Raw genomic sequence first — 14,668 nt, forward strand, 5'->3', positions numbered from 1 at the left:
TGTGTTTGTGTTTTTGCGCGCTCACATGTTGCCCATCGCACATCGCAGCTGCTCTCACTCTCACTGTCACTGTCACTCTCTCTCGCTCTGGCTCGCTCTCACTCTGCAACTCTCTCAGTAAAGAGAGCGAACGCATAGACCACGAAAGCGAGAGCAGCAGAGTTCGGCATTGTTGCTGCATGCAATAACAACAACAACGACAATAATCGTCCGAGTGTATGTCCGCATAACTCTAACCCCCGTCTGACTCCTTCACATCCATGGGCTAGGGAGTTTCGGCTTGCTTTGCTTTCACGCTGGCCACGCTGCGCTGCTTAGCGCAACTGTACACCCCAAAAGCAGCAACAACAGCGGCAGCGGCAATTTTGCATGCGTTTTCAAAACACATTTGGCAAAATGGCCACGGCGTCAGCGCAATACGTATACGCCACGTATAGCGCCGCCATCACGAGGTGCACGTGTCGCCGGCGAGAGAGAAAGGAGAGTAATGTATGTGGAATCCAATCCCACACAAACTTCAAAATAATAAATTTCAAATACCGTATCCTACCTTGCGCTCTCTCTCTCTCCCACTCTCTCCTTTATTTTCTCTCTTTTGCTGCTTGCTTTCTCTTACTCCGCTCATGCTCATTTGTTTTGTTTATGCCGCACAGCTGTGAGGCAGCAGCCGAAAATCATTTTAATCGACATTTCTTTTTGACCCCAGGGGAAGGGGGATGGAACCACTTTCAAATGGATGACCAATTGCTGCAGGGGGTTTGTCGGCTCAAGGTCGCTATGGAATGCGGTGTGAGGTGTGCGTGTTTCTAGCCGAGTCTCTACGAGATTGACATTTTTATTGGCTTTAAGTGGCGACATTCAAAAACTATTCGAGTTCCAGTTGCCAGCTACAGACACAGTCATAGTTACAGCTCCAGTTTCAGTTACAGTAATTAAAATAGACATACAGACGCGCCAAAAGAAGAATGTTGGGTGTTGCATTGGAGTTGGCAAACAAGTCGCCTTGCCACATGCATCATGAATCACGCAAGCCCCACAGCTCTTAGCACGCAAAACAAAAAAAATGACGCCAGAGTGCCACCACGATGTCTCCTGCCCCACAGCAAAATACAATATAGTATATTTTTTTTTGTTTGCCGACAGTTCGCACCACGCGTGGTGTTGATCGTCCTCTCTATGAGTGTGTGAGTGTGAGTGTGAGCGTGTGTGTGTTTGGTTGTCGTTGTCGTTGTTATAACAGATACGCGAATCGTTATTCGATGCGCTCATTTCCAAGGAAACTTCAGTCGTAAAAAGGCAAAACTAAGCATATAAAACAAGCAGAACTCTGCAGAGTTTGGGGCCATGGGCCTGGCAGGTGTTTGCTTGGCATTTGCGTAAGCGTGTCCTTCAACCCTCTCTCCATTGAACTGCGACTCCGACTCCAACTCAAACTCGCACCTAACTCGACTGTAAAATGTGCCAAATTTGTTTATTAAATGCTTTGCCAAATGAAATGCCCATACACAACAAGCCCAAGCAAAAAAAAGAAACAATATCCTTCGCTGGCTTCAAATGGGGGCCAAAATATATTAAAGGGCCGTCCTCAGTGTCGGTTGACAAACGACTATGGGCCACTGTCGACTTGGCTTGGCGTCCAAGGTCGTGCCTTAGGCCTGGCGTGGAGTTTGGTGACTGGCTGGCCTTTAATTAGCTTTAGCAGCAATCGCTGTCGTATTACTCATACGTAACGTTGTGCGGGCAAAACGGAAGCAGGCACTGCTGCCATTTTCTACCATTGTTTCAGTTTCAGTTTCTGTTTCAGTTGAACTGAAACTGTTGGACAACTGTGCCTGTTGGCCAGCATGAATACTGTATGGTCAAACGTGCATGACTGGCACGTGTTTCCACATTAAAGCCGGCAAACTCGTCAGCGAGGAAGGAGCGGGCTTAAACGCTCTTAATGTCAGGGTCAAGTAAATCGCCGCAGTGGCATTGCATGCATGTATCGGCTATTTTATTTAATATGAATATAATATACACATATTGTTGCGCTATTGCAAATATGCATAAATCACCGTACAACAAAAGTACAGTTTTACCTTTACAAATACATTGTTTCTTGCTGTGTGGAATTTGTATTTATTTAAAAGCAATTGACAGCGAGAACAGCTGCACACTTTGGGGACACTGTGCTCTACACTGTTCTCACACACGTGTCTGTGACAGCATGACCAAAGAAAAACCAAAAAAAAGCATCGACCTTGACTTGCCAGTTGGCAATTAGAGTTATTTTCATTTGCAATTGGGGGAATGTTTTAACGACACATCCCGACCAGCACCAAAATGGTCAAAAGCATCATGAATAAATTATTAGGCCATTAGATATTGATGCAAAGAAGATGGCGCCAATGCAATATTTAGTGTGTAAAGTGACCATTCTCCGACTTTTCAAAGGGCGCGCGTAAATTTAAACATCGTGGTGGACACAATTTTTTAAACTTCGCTACAAATTTATCCATATTATTTAATGATATTGTCCTAACCAATATGCGTATTCTCCGTTAAATTAATTTCATTTTTTAGTTCATCACTATGTTTAATCACTTAATCGAACTGTAAATTTAGAACGTAATTTCAAAGAAATAATGGCGGTTCTTACTATTTTTTTATTATTAGTTGAATTTCAAATTATGTTATCGGCGCTCTCATAATATCGTATATCCGCCTGAAATCGATAAGCCTCATGGCCACAGTGTGACCATAAAGACATGTCAAGTATCGGCCTTACTGAATTTTGGTATAACTTTTTGGGAGTTTATTTGTTGTTAACGGTCACACCTCAACACAGCTGTTAAACAAAACACGTTCTTTAAAAGCTTTTTAAATTTTATTTAATGTGACTTCAAAGTGTCCATTAAAAGTAGTATTTCTTTTTTATAAATACATTACAATAATTAATTAATTAACTTTAAAACAATATTCTGTTTTTTCTGAAGTCCGCAATATAATATGTAAACAAAATGTAAGGCGTGCTGTTAAGTCCATGGGCGAACTGTTAAGTTTCAGTCTACTTTGAGAAACCAAATTGGACGGATGTTATTTCGCTCTTACTTCTGAATTCGCCGAAAGAAGCACAAAAATATTTATCAAGTTTGCGAGTAGCGTAAGAATTTTGTAAAAACAAGTAAATATAAAATCGACGAAAGTGTAATTGTTTTACAAACAGTGCTGCAACATTAATAAAAGCGCAGTGCGCCGTTTTGCAAAGTCATCAGTGTGTGATAAGAATTTCACGAAAATTGTTAAAATAGTTGCATAACCCGTGACCATTGTAAGCGCCAAAATAAGAACGCCCGAAGGCAACAATAACAAGTAACAGAAGTAATATATAGTAACTTGGTTGTGCAAAAAAATCCAAAAGCGAAAACGCGTAAAGAGCGAAAATAAAAAATTCCATTGCGGTGTTGCGGCCGTAGCCGCCGGGAATAGAGCCGCCTTTCCCCCCGCTGGCGCTCACAAGCAGTTCAAGTGCGCGTTAATTATCCAATCAGTTTTCGTCGTGTGGTTGCATCGCAGCAAACTAAAAGGAGAACAGAAAGAAGAACAATTTGATTATGTCCCAAAATCGTGATACTTTGATACATTTGATAGCCGGCGGGTAAGTGTAAATAATTTGTTGTTTTTGTTTGTATTGCGCCTTATCTCTTGTCGCCTCCCTCGGCGAAACTAGAAACCGGTTTTAGTTGGAATTTTGATCTGAGCTGAGCTGGGCAAACGCAACGTCGCAATTGCGTTTAGCTAGACACACACTAACATACATATGTTCATACAATGTGTTTGTACGTGTGAACTGCTGCTGCAATTGGGAAAGTTGGCAATGGCGCCAAAAAAAAAAATTAAAGCAAACAAAAAGAAGGAAAAGCTGACAAACAGCAAGCACACTAATACTCATGCATTTATGTATGCAGATAAAAATCATCTGTAGAAACAACATGCACGGTTCACGTGTTCAAATTATTTTTGGGACAACTGCTACGTCCCACGCTGCGCAAAAATAATTCAAGATAAACGTCACACAACGAAAGTCGTCAATTAAAACGGCTAGACGCAAAAACAAAACAAAACCAAAACATTGCCGAAAAGGAAGAAGATCGTAAAAAGCTCAGCATTCCGCTCTCTCTTGTGTCTCTCGCTCTCAAAGTCAAGCCTATTTTCTCTTGGGTGGAGTCATTAGAAGGCGAACCTTGTACTATTTTGAGAACCATGCAATTGCAATTTGGAACCACTTGTTGAACTTTCTACTGTTCTATTTGCGAGTGCTGAACGAATTGAAGTAAACCATATATCGATATCGATTAGATTGCTTTCTGCTTAATTTTTCTGTCATTCTCTCGAAGCAATGAAGAATTTGCCAAGTTTGCAAACATTTCAGAAAAAAACAAACAAGCCTATTGCGTAGTTTTAAAAAATACACAAATTTGGGGAGCGCATCAACAGATAAGTTTAAAAGATTTTCGTTTCGTATAAACGGGAAGGGGCGTGGCTTAGTTTACCCCATATAAATCAATTGTGTGCGGGGTGATGTTGAATTTAATTTGATTTGCGAGTAACAAGCTTTCATTGTATTGTTATTATTAACATATATTGTGCTACTCATTGGTTGTTGCTATTTTTAGAATTGCATCTTAATTTAATTGTTTTTGTTTTCGTGATTGTTTTTTGTTTTTATTACGCACCCTACACAGCCACAGCAAGCTGGCATATCAGTTGTCAGTCGGCTTTAGTTAAAGCGAATCCGGTTTGACGTTCTTTTTTTATTTGTATAGCGCGTATTGGAATTCGCTGTTGCTCACATTTCGAGTAAATAAACCGAGAATTAAGGGGCTGGAAGGTTTATTTCCGGGTGTGTGACGAGCCTCTTATTGCGTGCCATGTAACTAAAGTTTAATTGGGTGTTGCTCTGTTGGTTCGGTTGAGCGACCTTTAAAATTGTATTCAACAGTTTTGTAAATAAGTTTGGAGAGTGCGACACACCTCATTCCACTCAAATTAGCAAACAATTTACAGGAGAACTGCAACTGCAAGTAGGGCGAATTCTCGCAGCCGAGCGTAAATTGATTTGTCCTTGGCCAAGATCATTAATAAATCACTCTCCAGATGTACGTACTTTATATGTACATATGTATATGCATGTCTTAGGGAATATCAGTCATTTTATTTTGTATATTTGAGATAACATTATTTGTATCTTAACGAAATACTTATTTCGAGTATTTTCCATAAGTAATACTGCATTTCACAATCTTTGCTTACCTGAATTTTCGCTACTTCAGTTGAAAGTAATTTTCTGCTTAACTTAACTTATTCAAGTTCAAGTTAACGCGGTTATTCTTTGGGGCAATACGAATGCAATTTTATACCCTGTAGTCGTAGCTAAACGGAAAATCACCTGTATAGTCAATTTTATACAAACCATAGCTAGATTTAGTCTTAATCATAATATTCATTTATTTTATCTAACAGATACTTTTATTAAAGATAAATCTAAATAAAAATAAATTTAAAGATAGATCTAACGTTCTCAACTAGGGTACGCCATTGTCGAGTTCTTCTAGGATTTCTCTGTGGTTATGCAAAACAAAATCTAAAAAACAATTTGCCGGCCGGCCGGCTTGATATTAATACGTATTATCTGCAGTCTGTATTCATTCTCTACTTTGTCTGTGCTTGGTATATATAATAGTAGTAAGTCTTTCCGTGGTTTTCTGTATCTACTTTGTAAACATGTTGGATACTATGCAAGACAAAAGTCAAATTACAAACGGAATCACGTTGCACATTGTGTTGTTCCTCTTGTTGTGCATCTAGTTGTTGTGGTTGTTGTTATAGTTGTTGCAACCCCCCGCAAATTGGCAACTTGAGCTGATTACCCAACACCCAACTGTGCGACACAAGTAGAGAAGCAGTGTGTGTTGTGTTGTCCTATCTATTCTTAAGTATTTCCAGCCGTATCTCGTGTTTACACACGTTACTATCGCTGCTGCTTGGAAAAAACAACCTTGCAGCTGCCCACATGCATAAAGATAGTTTATCGATATAATTTACTATATATATAGTATACATACGACATGCATAAATAAACTGACAGACATCCAAGTGCAGAAGATTGTGAAATGCACGATACACTATCCAAATTGCATTTGACAAATTGCCTGTCTATAATATAGACTATAGTTCATTTATCTGTATCTTGATGGGAGATATAGTTGAGTCGAATTTGTGCTATTTTTAACTTTAAATATATAAGTGCATCATTATTGTGTCACGCATTGCTCTGTTTAATGTTTGTTCGTTGACATATTTTGTTGCTTCTATTCAATTGGCTATTTTTGGACTGCACACAATAATCTCGTTGATTATACTCTAGTAATCAGCAAGGTTGCAGGGGAGGTGTTTCTAGAAATGCGCAGTAATTGAAAGTATCCTCAGATATCTTATCAAACTACTTCAGTTTGAAGACTAGAACTTGGTTAATAGAATTTGAATATATACTATATATAGAGGAATACTTGTGTTTGTCACCTACCTCAATGATATGCTCGACTACAGGGTATGCTAAAATTAAACAGTGTAAACAACAACATTGGAATGGCCTTTGTTGTTGGTAAAACTTTTGCTTTTATATCATGAAATCAACAAAGAAGGCAACGATGGCCTGGTCTGGTCTTCGATTTGTTTTGGTTTTTGTCGTCGTCGACGTCGACGTTGACGTTGTTGGGGGGCAAACAAACTCTTTCTGGCACATTGACTCATTTGAAGGCGACTGCTGCAGCCGCAATAACAACATTCCTAATAAGATGCACTTAGCGGCAGCTAAAGCGAGATAGAGAGGGAGAGAAAGACAGAGACGGGTAGCGTGACCGGTGCGAGCTTTGACGTGGGACAAAACAACAATGCCACACGTTATATAAGATTAAATAGATCTCGACGAGCTATTTATAGACCAGCCCGGCATTAGGTGCAACCAAGTGATAGATAGCCGGCAGGGGCATCCATGAGATGAATTTGTATTTTATATTTTGTTTAGTCGGTGCGTGCATCTTTCATTTTTTTGTTCATCAGGTTTCTTTTTTGAATTCGTTTGCATGCGTCGACGCACGTAGGCCGAAATTCAGTTAATACACTTCCCACTCTTCCCTCTCGCTCACTCGGTGATTTTAAGGAAGGGCATTAAACCGAGCATATACTTAAAAAGAGCAACACTTTTCTTTCGCTAATGTGGAACGCGACTAATTTCAAGATTTGTGCACAAATTGTGTCAAGGGCGCACGTTTTGTATCATTCGATGTGTAGAACTCATTTAAATACATAAATACTATAAGATACGTATAGTCAGATGATACATATTTGTTTGGCACATTCAATAAACAAGTTCCGTCTGGTCGGGCAGAAGAAGACAATTTTATTTACAAAATAAAATATCATATATATGTATGTGGTACATAGTATATCGATAAGAATGAGATGAGGTCTCGTGCCAAGTTCAATGTAGAAGGTAACATACATATAGCATATAGTTAGCATAGAAGGTGAATCATTTCCATTTTATAATGGACTCTACCATAAACTATTTGATAATAGAATATATATTCTTACTCAATAGTTATCTTTGCGTTCACATGTTCTTGAGGCAACTGCATGACACTCTTTGACCCACATACAAATAATGAAACTTGCGAAACTTTCCATCGATTTCGTAATCTAAGCAAGTCAGAGAAATGTTCGACTCGCAAATACCTTGCTAAACTTATGATTACCAATAAAAGTGAATTATGAAATTGTTTTCAATCGTTCAGCATTTCACAATGCAACGAAATAAAGGCTATATCTTACGAAATAAAGTCTCTTCTATCAAATTTGAATTAGTTTAGCATAATGTTGTCTGAGTTGTCTTCCGCCTTCTAATAACGAATGGACTTTATCCATTGTATGACAACAGAGTGTAGCATAGACTGTCATTGATAATAAATTCCATTAAAAGTCTGCGAAACACCAAAGCAAAAAAAAAGCATATAAAATGTGTTGATAAGATTTGCCCACCACCAAAGGCGCATTTATATCAAGCGGGAGTAAAAGTCGCCACCGAAGATGACGCACCACAATCTCTAGTAGAGAACATGCTGGGATTCAGTGCCACCTGCTTTGCTTTGGGTCTGCCAAATTTTCCACTCTTATCTGGCGCGTGTGGCGTATTCCGAATGCGTTGCGATTCAGTCAAAAAACAGCTAAATCGACCATTAACCGGTTGGGTTTACCATATAATATAAAATACACTCATGAATGGCAGTAGCAGAGGCCATTGAGTCGGTAGATATAGATACACAGACAGACTCGACTCGCTTGTACTTTGGCAACGTACGAGGAAGCTCGCAAAATGATGTCCGCATTCGGCTGCAATTGACATATCTATATATATGTATTTCATTTGTTTAACATGACATTTGTGCTATAATTTGTCAGTCCTGCGTTTCACATTCAACTGATTTATCAATTGTCTGGCAATTGCCACAACGTCATCCGTGTTTGTCCAACTGTCTGGGGACTTAAGCACGCGCTCTGCTTTTCGCATCGGATGTGACAGCTTTCAGTCCATGCTAATGATGAAATTCAATACTGAAATGCTGCCGCGCTAATTTATTAATTCAATTGGCGGAATAATTGGGATTGTAGCGCTATCAGTTTAGCATCCGAGGTCAAAGAAATGATGACCGGAGTGCAGTCCACAAAAATCTCAGACACATATGGCGTGAGTTCTTACCGGTTTTTCGAAAGCAATTATGTCATAGACACAGACAAGATTTCAATTGTATCTCTCTTGCATCTATAAGTATTCCACTTATAATCTATTTCTATACATATATTTATATGCTAAACCTCAGCGATGGCCGGCGACGTTGCTGATAAGCACACGCGGCTTTGTCCGACGATGATAGTTCATTCCTAGGCGCAGGTTATCATCATTGGGTCAACGTGAGACCGGTGCAAACCGGTTTCCAGTTGGCCTGCTGCAATCTCGCCGAGATTCATGAAACTGTTTACTAGTTTTGCTCATATATGTATACGAAGACGATTAAGTTGGGTTAATTGCATATAATGCAAAAATGTGTTATCGCTGGCGTATACTTAATATTGTGTTAATAGCTTATTATTGATTGAAACAGATGCCAAACCCTATCTACAAGTGCCTTTTATATATATATATAAATATATTACTTTTTTGTCAATTAATACTTTTAAACAGGTTGCCTGCCATTAAACGTATCTTAATCTATATTATATAAATATCTTTTATTACGCATTAAGTATACGTACGTTATAAATGGTAGTTTAAGTATTTGACTTTAGATTACGGTAATGCTACCTAAAGAGAGCTACTTGACTGTTGCAAATATAATCCGTATTGTGTGCTTTCAGCGTGAAGTGTTTGTTTTTTTGTTTTTACATAGTATATAAACAGTGAAATAATGGAATTTATTCCGAGGAATTAAAGGAGATTTTCGTGTCAGTCATTAAATGATGGTTTCCTAGTCTTTGTTTGGCTGCCATCGATCAAACTTTCCCTTTAATTTATTTATTAATTTATGAAAATGCAATCAACGACAAAAGTTTTCCTTTATCTCTCTTACATAAGGGCTTTTGTCTGTGCCAAAAATACATTTATATACAGTATGTATCTAGAGTCGAACATTTTGTTGATTTATACGTTGTATTATAACAGGAATGTGTTTGTATTTTGACGCCAACGAAAATTCATCACGTTTTGTTGGTTGCCAAGCGCCAATTATGCGAACGTTTTAATCAATTTGCAGCTAAGATCACGAGTTAACATTGTTGCCATAGATAACAATGTTTTCCTTTATCACAGGTTCCCTTTCCACAACAAATACAATTATTTCAGTAGGTTTATTAGCCAAGGTCTGGGCCATTAAGAACGAATGTATTTTCATAACAAAATGAAAATATTTCTGGTGTGAATAATCTGCTGCAAGCCAAAACTTGTATGGTGATTGGTTGTATGAAAGATTTATAGATATTTGTAGTTAAATTGTTCACTTTAAATTGAATGATTAATACTAAGAAAACTAAATGCACTTTTGTAATTAATTTATACTGAATTTGTAATACTATTTGAGTCATGCAAGTAATCATCCAAATCGATGGCACTGAGAACAATAAATAATGACTGACGAAGAAAGCGTGCAATTTGCCAAAGTAAAGTGGTAAACAATTGCTCGAGTAGCGAATTAAATTGATTCTAAAATGCATTTCCAAATGCAGCGTGTATCGATAGAAATTCTTTCAATTCATTTTCAATAAGTGATTTGGGTTTTCTTTTCGTGCGCAATTCAAACAATTTTCATATGAAAACGATAAATTAAGGGAAGCTATGGAGAATGAAAAAGGGAAATAATAATTACATATGTTTTTGGTGAAATTGCCAAATGGGTTTTATTTTTAAAAGTAAACTTGATATTTCGACATTTGGCACATTTGTGGCGTGTCAGGAAATTTGTTAGAATCGCTTGAAAATATCATTTTCTTGCGCGTATTTTTAGATAATGTCTCAAGCGATACTAAATGATTTGTTTGTTTTCCTTTCATGCTTCTTGCAGATCCGCGGGCACGGTTGGTGCGGTGGTGACATGTCCCCTGGAGGTGGTCAAGACCCGTCTACAGAGCTCAACGGCATTCTTGGCGCCGTCGACACGAATTGCTGAAACCGCTGGCGGACCGGCAAATGGCGGCGCCTCCGAGCTGCTGAGGCCGGAACAACGACGTAAGCTAAGCACAACGATATTACGTAACAGATCACAGCCACAGGTGATTGGGGGTGTGCGTAGGGTAGTACCAAATTCTTTATTTATTCCTATCACTCACTGATCACTCGCCATTCTATTTGCCATTGCTATTTGCTATTTGCCATTAATGGATCGCCGATAAACAATCGACCAAACAAAAGCAGCAAACAACACTTCATGACCATTGCTTTTTCCATCGAATCTCCTGTTAAATATATTGTTAACAATCTCTTTGCCTTTTTGCAGATTATGGCCATTTCACATTGCGGCATCTCGTCGACCACCCCAAAGTCCATGAGCATTGTACAGTGTCTGCGGTAAGTCTTCGCAAGTTATCTCTGAAAGTGTGCTCTAATCAGAAAAGTCTGCTTAAGCTTGGGCATCAACGATAGTGTTTGATAATGAACAAATTTGCTGTTAGGGACATTCATGTGCTATTGCTGTACTGTTTTTCCAGTTCGACTTCCACTTTTGTCATTCAATCCAAATTGGAATTACACCCACTTCCTCCACTTCCAAAGTCATTTCTGGAGTCATTAATTTGCTCAAAAATTGAACTCGAATGAACTTCAACTTAGTTCAACGCGCAACACTGGAATTTGTGAAAAATGTATTATTTCTCACTCATATCTTACATGTAAACCTATCTATATGTATTGCCCATTCTATCCACAGACATATTGTCCAAAATGAAGGTCCGCGTGCTCTATTCAAAGGCCTGGGTCCGAATCTTGTGGGCGTTGCGCCCTCGCGTGCCATTTACTTTTGCGCCTACTCACAGACAAAGAACACACTCAACAGTTTGGGGTAAGTGCATCACCTCTATGATACTTAAAACACATTTAAATACTATCTTCATTCTATTTACAGTTTCGTTGAGCGGGATTCGCCTTTGGTACACATCATGAGTGCTGCCAGTGCTGGCTTTGTCTCGTCCACAGCGACGAATCCCATTTGGTTTGTCAAGACGCGAATGCAGCTGGACTACAACTCCAAGGTTCAAATGACTGTGAAACAGTGCATCGAACGTGTATATGCCCAGGGTGGCATTGCGGCATTCTACAAGGGCATCACGGCCAGCTATTTTGGCATCTGCGAGACAATGGTACACTTTGTCATCTACGAGTTCATCAAGTCAAAGCTGGTAAGTAAATACCATTCAATTCGCGTGAGCAATTCAACAATTAACTGTGCTTGCAGTTGGAGCAACGCAATCAACGGCATACGGACACAAAGGGTTCACGTGATTTCCTTGAGTTTATGATGGCTGGCGCCGTCTCGAAGACGATTGCCTCCTGCATAGCGTATCCTCATGAGGTGGCACGAACGCGTCTGCGCGAGGAGGGCAACAAATACAACTCGTTCTGGCAAACACTGCACACTGTGTGGAAGGAGGAGGGACGCGCCGGACTCTACAGGTATGTGTCAAGCCGAAGGCCTACGGGAATTTACAATCATGCTTCGTTAATCGAAGCATACAGATTAGCCAGCGGAAATCCCATTTGACATTTGTTTAGTCTGAATTGACCCCTTTTTAGTACTTTCCCTAAAGATTCTCTGAGTTTAAAAACAACACAATAAACTCTCCAGCTTAGATTTTTTGTTCTAATCATTCCCTCTCATCATGATCATTCATAAATCGTACTATAATATTTATAAATATTTCAAACGTTTGCTTTTTGTATTTATAAAAATGCGAATGCGAATTTCGTGTTTGTTGTATGCTAATTTGTTATCATAACGAAGCACCCACGATTTGCGCCCCTCTATATTCAAGTAGTATAAAGAAATCTTTTGCGACGCATTTTGTATCTATTTGTTGAGCATTTTTATATGCCTCAACTAATTTCATTATCACTTGTAGCCGAGACGCGTGTGAAGTTCATGAGAACTGATAATTGATGTTTGTGAAAATCTTAATTAATAGTTTTTGGACTTGAACTAATTATTGCCTTGACGTTTCTCTCCCGCAGAGGCTTGGCCACTCAACTGGTGCGACAAATTCCAAACACAGCCATTATGATGGCCACATATGAGGCGGTGGTTTATGTGTTAACGCGGCGCTTCAACAACAAGTCAAATGAGTTTTACGATTTTTGAAGAACAACACAAGAAAACGAGAGAGTGAACCAAATGCCACGCCTATTTAATCCCGCCCCCAATAAAGGACTAGTTAACAGCGAGGAACCCAATCTGTGCATATATATAGACGCGACTGCTGCAACTTATTATGTAATATTAAACATATTGAAATAATAATTTTAATGCGGTTTTCTAGACGATTTAACCAACGAGCGCAAAATTTCGTTAATTAGCTCCTAAGGCAACGAACTCGAGAGACTTAAAGAGACGTTAAACGTTGAACGCACGAATTATGTTCTATAATCTGTAGTCATTATTATTGTCAAGGCCAAAAAGAAAACAAAATAATACTATATGTATGTAAACAAAAATTGAGAAATGAAAACTGAAAATGACTTCACTTATGTTGAAACGATTCTGAAACCTTATCAAAATTTGCAAAAGGCTAATTAGTTAAAATGTTAAAATTACAAATTATAAATGAAATGTGGTTGATATTTTGATATTTATTCACTTGTAAATAGAAATGTAGAATACATCTAAATATTTATGCTGTACATTGTAGTTGAAATTCAACGTTCAGTGAGGGAGAGCGCTCGGAATCTGTTGTATATGTAAATAGAGAAGCCCACTTATGATTTAACTTGTCGTTGCCTTCATATTAGTTCTTAGCAATAAGCACAATCCGTACTAGTTTACCCGCAGGATATGCAAGCACACACATCCTGCGGTCGCAGTCATTAGGCGCGCAAATCAGTTGTCCAAACACATCGATGCCGCCATATCTACTTATATACTACTTTAACTTTATATTATTTGTAATTACTTAATTCGTACATATAACGTATTTTTAGAATTGGTATGCACCACGCAGCGTATACGTAATTTGTTGTGTTAAGTTTTCTCAAATGCGATATATATTTTAGTTACAATTAATGCTATCATTACTATTATCGGATACGTTGCTGTTTATTTAGTGCATTAACTAGTTGATTATAATGTAATGATATTGCCACTATATTGCATAGTGCCTTTAATCGTATTTAATTGATAACGAGCAAAGAACGAAAGAAAAGTACTGTGAATATTTGATAACAATCTAATTGAATGGTGAAATCAATAAATACAATTTTTTGTTTAAAAATAACCTATGTATGTTTACAACCAATATATTAGTCGGTCAACCGTCAAGGGTGTAGCGTTCACGCATTACTTTAATTTAATCTTATCTTCGCAACGTCTGCCGAGCAACGAACATAGTCCACTGTTTCAAGAGGCATCAAGGAGAAGATAATAAATTATCATTACAGTTTAAATTAAGGAATAGCATGTTCTGTCAGACACGGGGATTACCTAGTGAAATTAAGTGCAAATACTTTTAAATATGGTAAGTATACATATATTTTATAAGCAAATAGCCAACCCTATTGATTAGCAGTGAGAAAGTAATAATAATTATAACAGTATTATTTGTTGTAAATAAAAAATCAATCAATACTTTATATAAATGTAAATAATATGGACGTTGTTTAGTAGGGAGCGCCTCATTAAATTAGAGAATTGAGATCGCCGTCGCAAAAGGCTGAAAAATGGAAAACTATTATCTGAAATACCAGGCGAGCATAAGTTAGCAGAAAGAAGCAACGCACAGGAAAAAATATTTGTCTCTCAGCCGTTTTTCTTCTGTACTTTGTGCGCCAGGTGAATCTAGTGTATTTGCCTTGTATCTCAGTTGTTCCATGTGA

At 38.3% G+C, this 14,668-nt stretch overlaps 1 protein-coding gene across 3 annotated transcripts; it reads left to right on the forward strand.

Annotated features, from left to right (window-relative positions):
• Positions 1-3,038: 3,038 nt before the first annotated feature.
• On the forward strand, positions 3,039-14,070 carry LOC132798753 (mitochondrial carrier protein Rim2). 3 transcript variants are annotated; one of them, XM_060810719.1, is made up of 7 exons: positions 3,039-3,640; positions 10,656-10,884; positions 11,088-11,158; positions 11,517-11,648; positions 11,712-11,985; positions 12,042-12,259; positions 12,815-14,070. In XM_060810719.1, the coding sequence occupies exons 1-7, from the start codon at positions 3,597-3,599 to the stop codon at positions 12,939-12,941; spliced, it is 1,095 nt and encodes a 364-aa protein (XP_060666702.1). In that variant the 5' UTR covers positions 3,039-3,596; the 3' UTR covers positions 12,942-14,070. The 3 variants fall into 3 exon arrangements, with proteins under 3 accessions (XP_060666702.1, XP_060666703.1, XP_060666704.1); XM_060810720.1 differs by having other exon boundaries at positions 10,656-10,863; XM_060810721.1 differs by lacking the exon at positions 3,039-3,640 and having other exon boundaries at positions 10,681-10,819.
• The last annotated feature ends 598 nt before the right edge of the window (positions 14,071-14,668 follow it).

The sequence above is a fragment of the Drosophila nasuta genome, chromosome 2L, assembly GCF_023558535.2.
Source record: "Drosophila nasuta strain 15112-1781.00 chromosome 2L, ASM2355853v1, whole genome shotgun sequence".
In the NCBI taxonomy this organism is placed as follows: domain Eukaryota; kingdom Metazoa; phylum Arthropoda; class Insecta; order Diptera; family Drosophilidae; genus Drosophila; species Drosophila nasuta.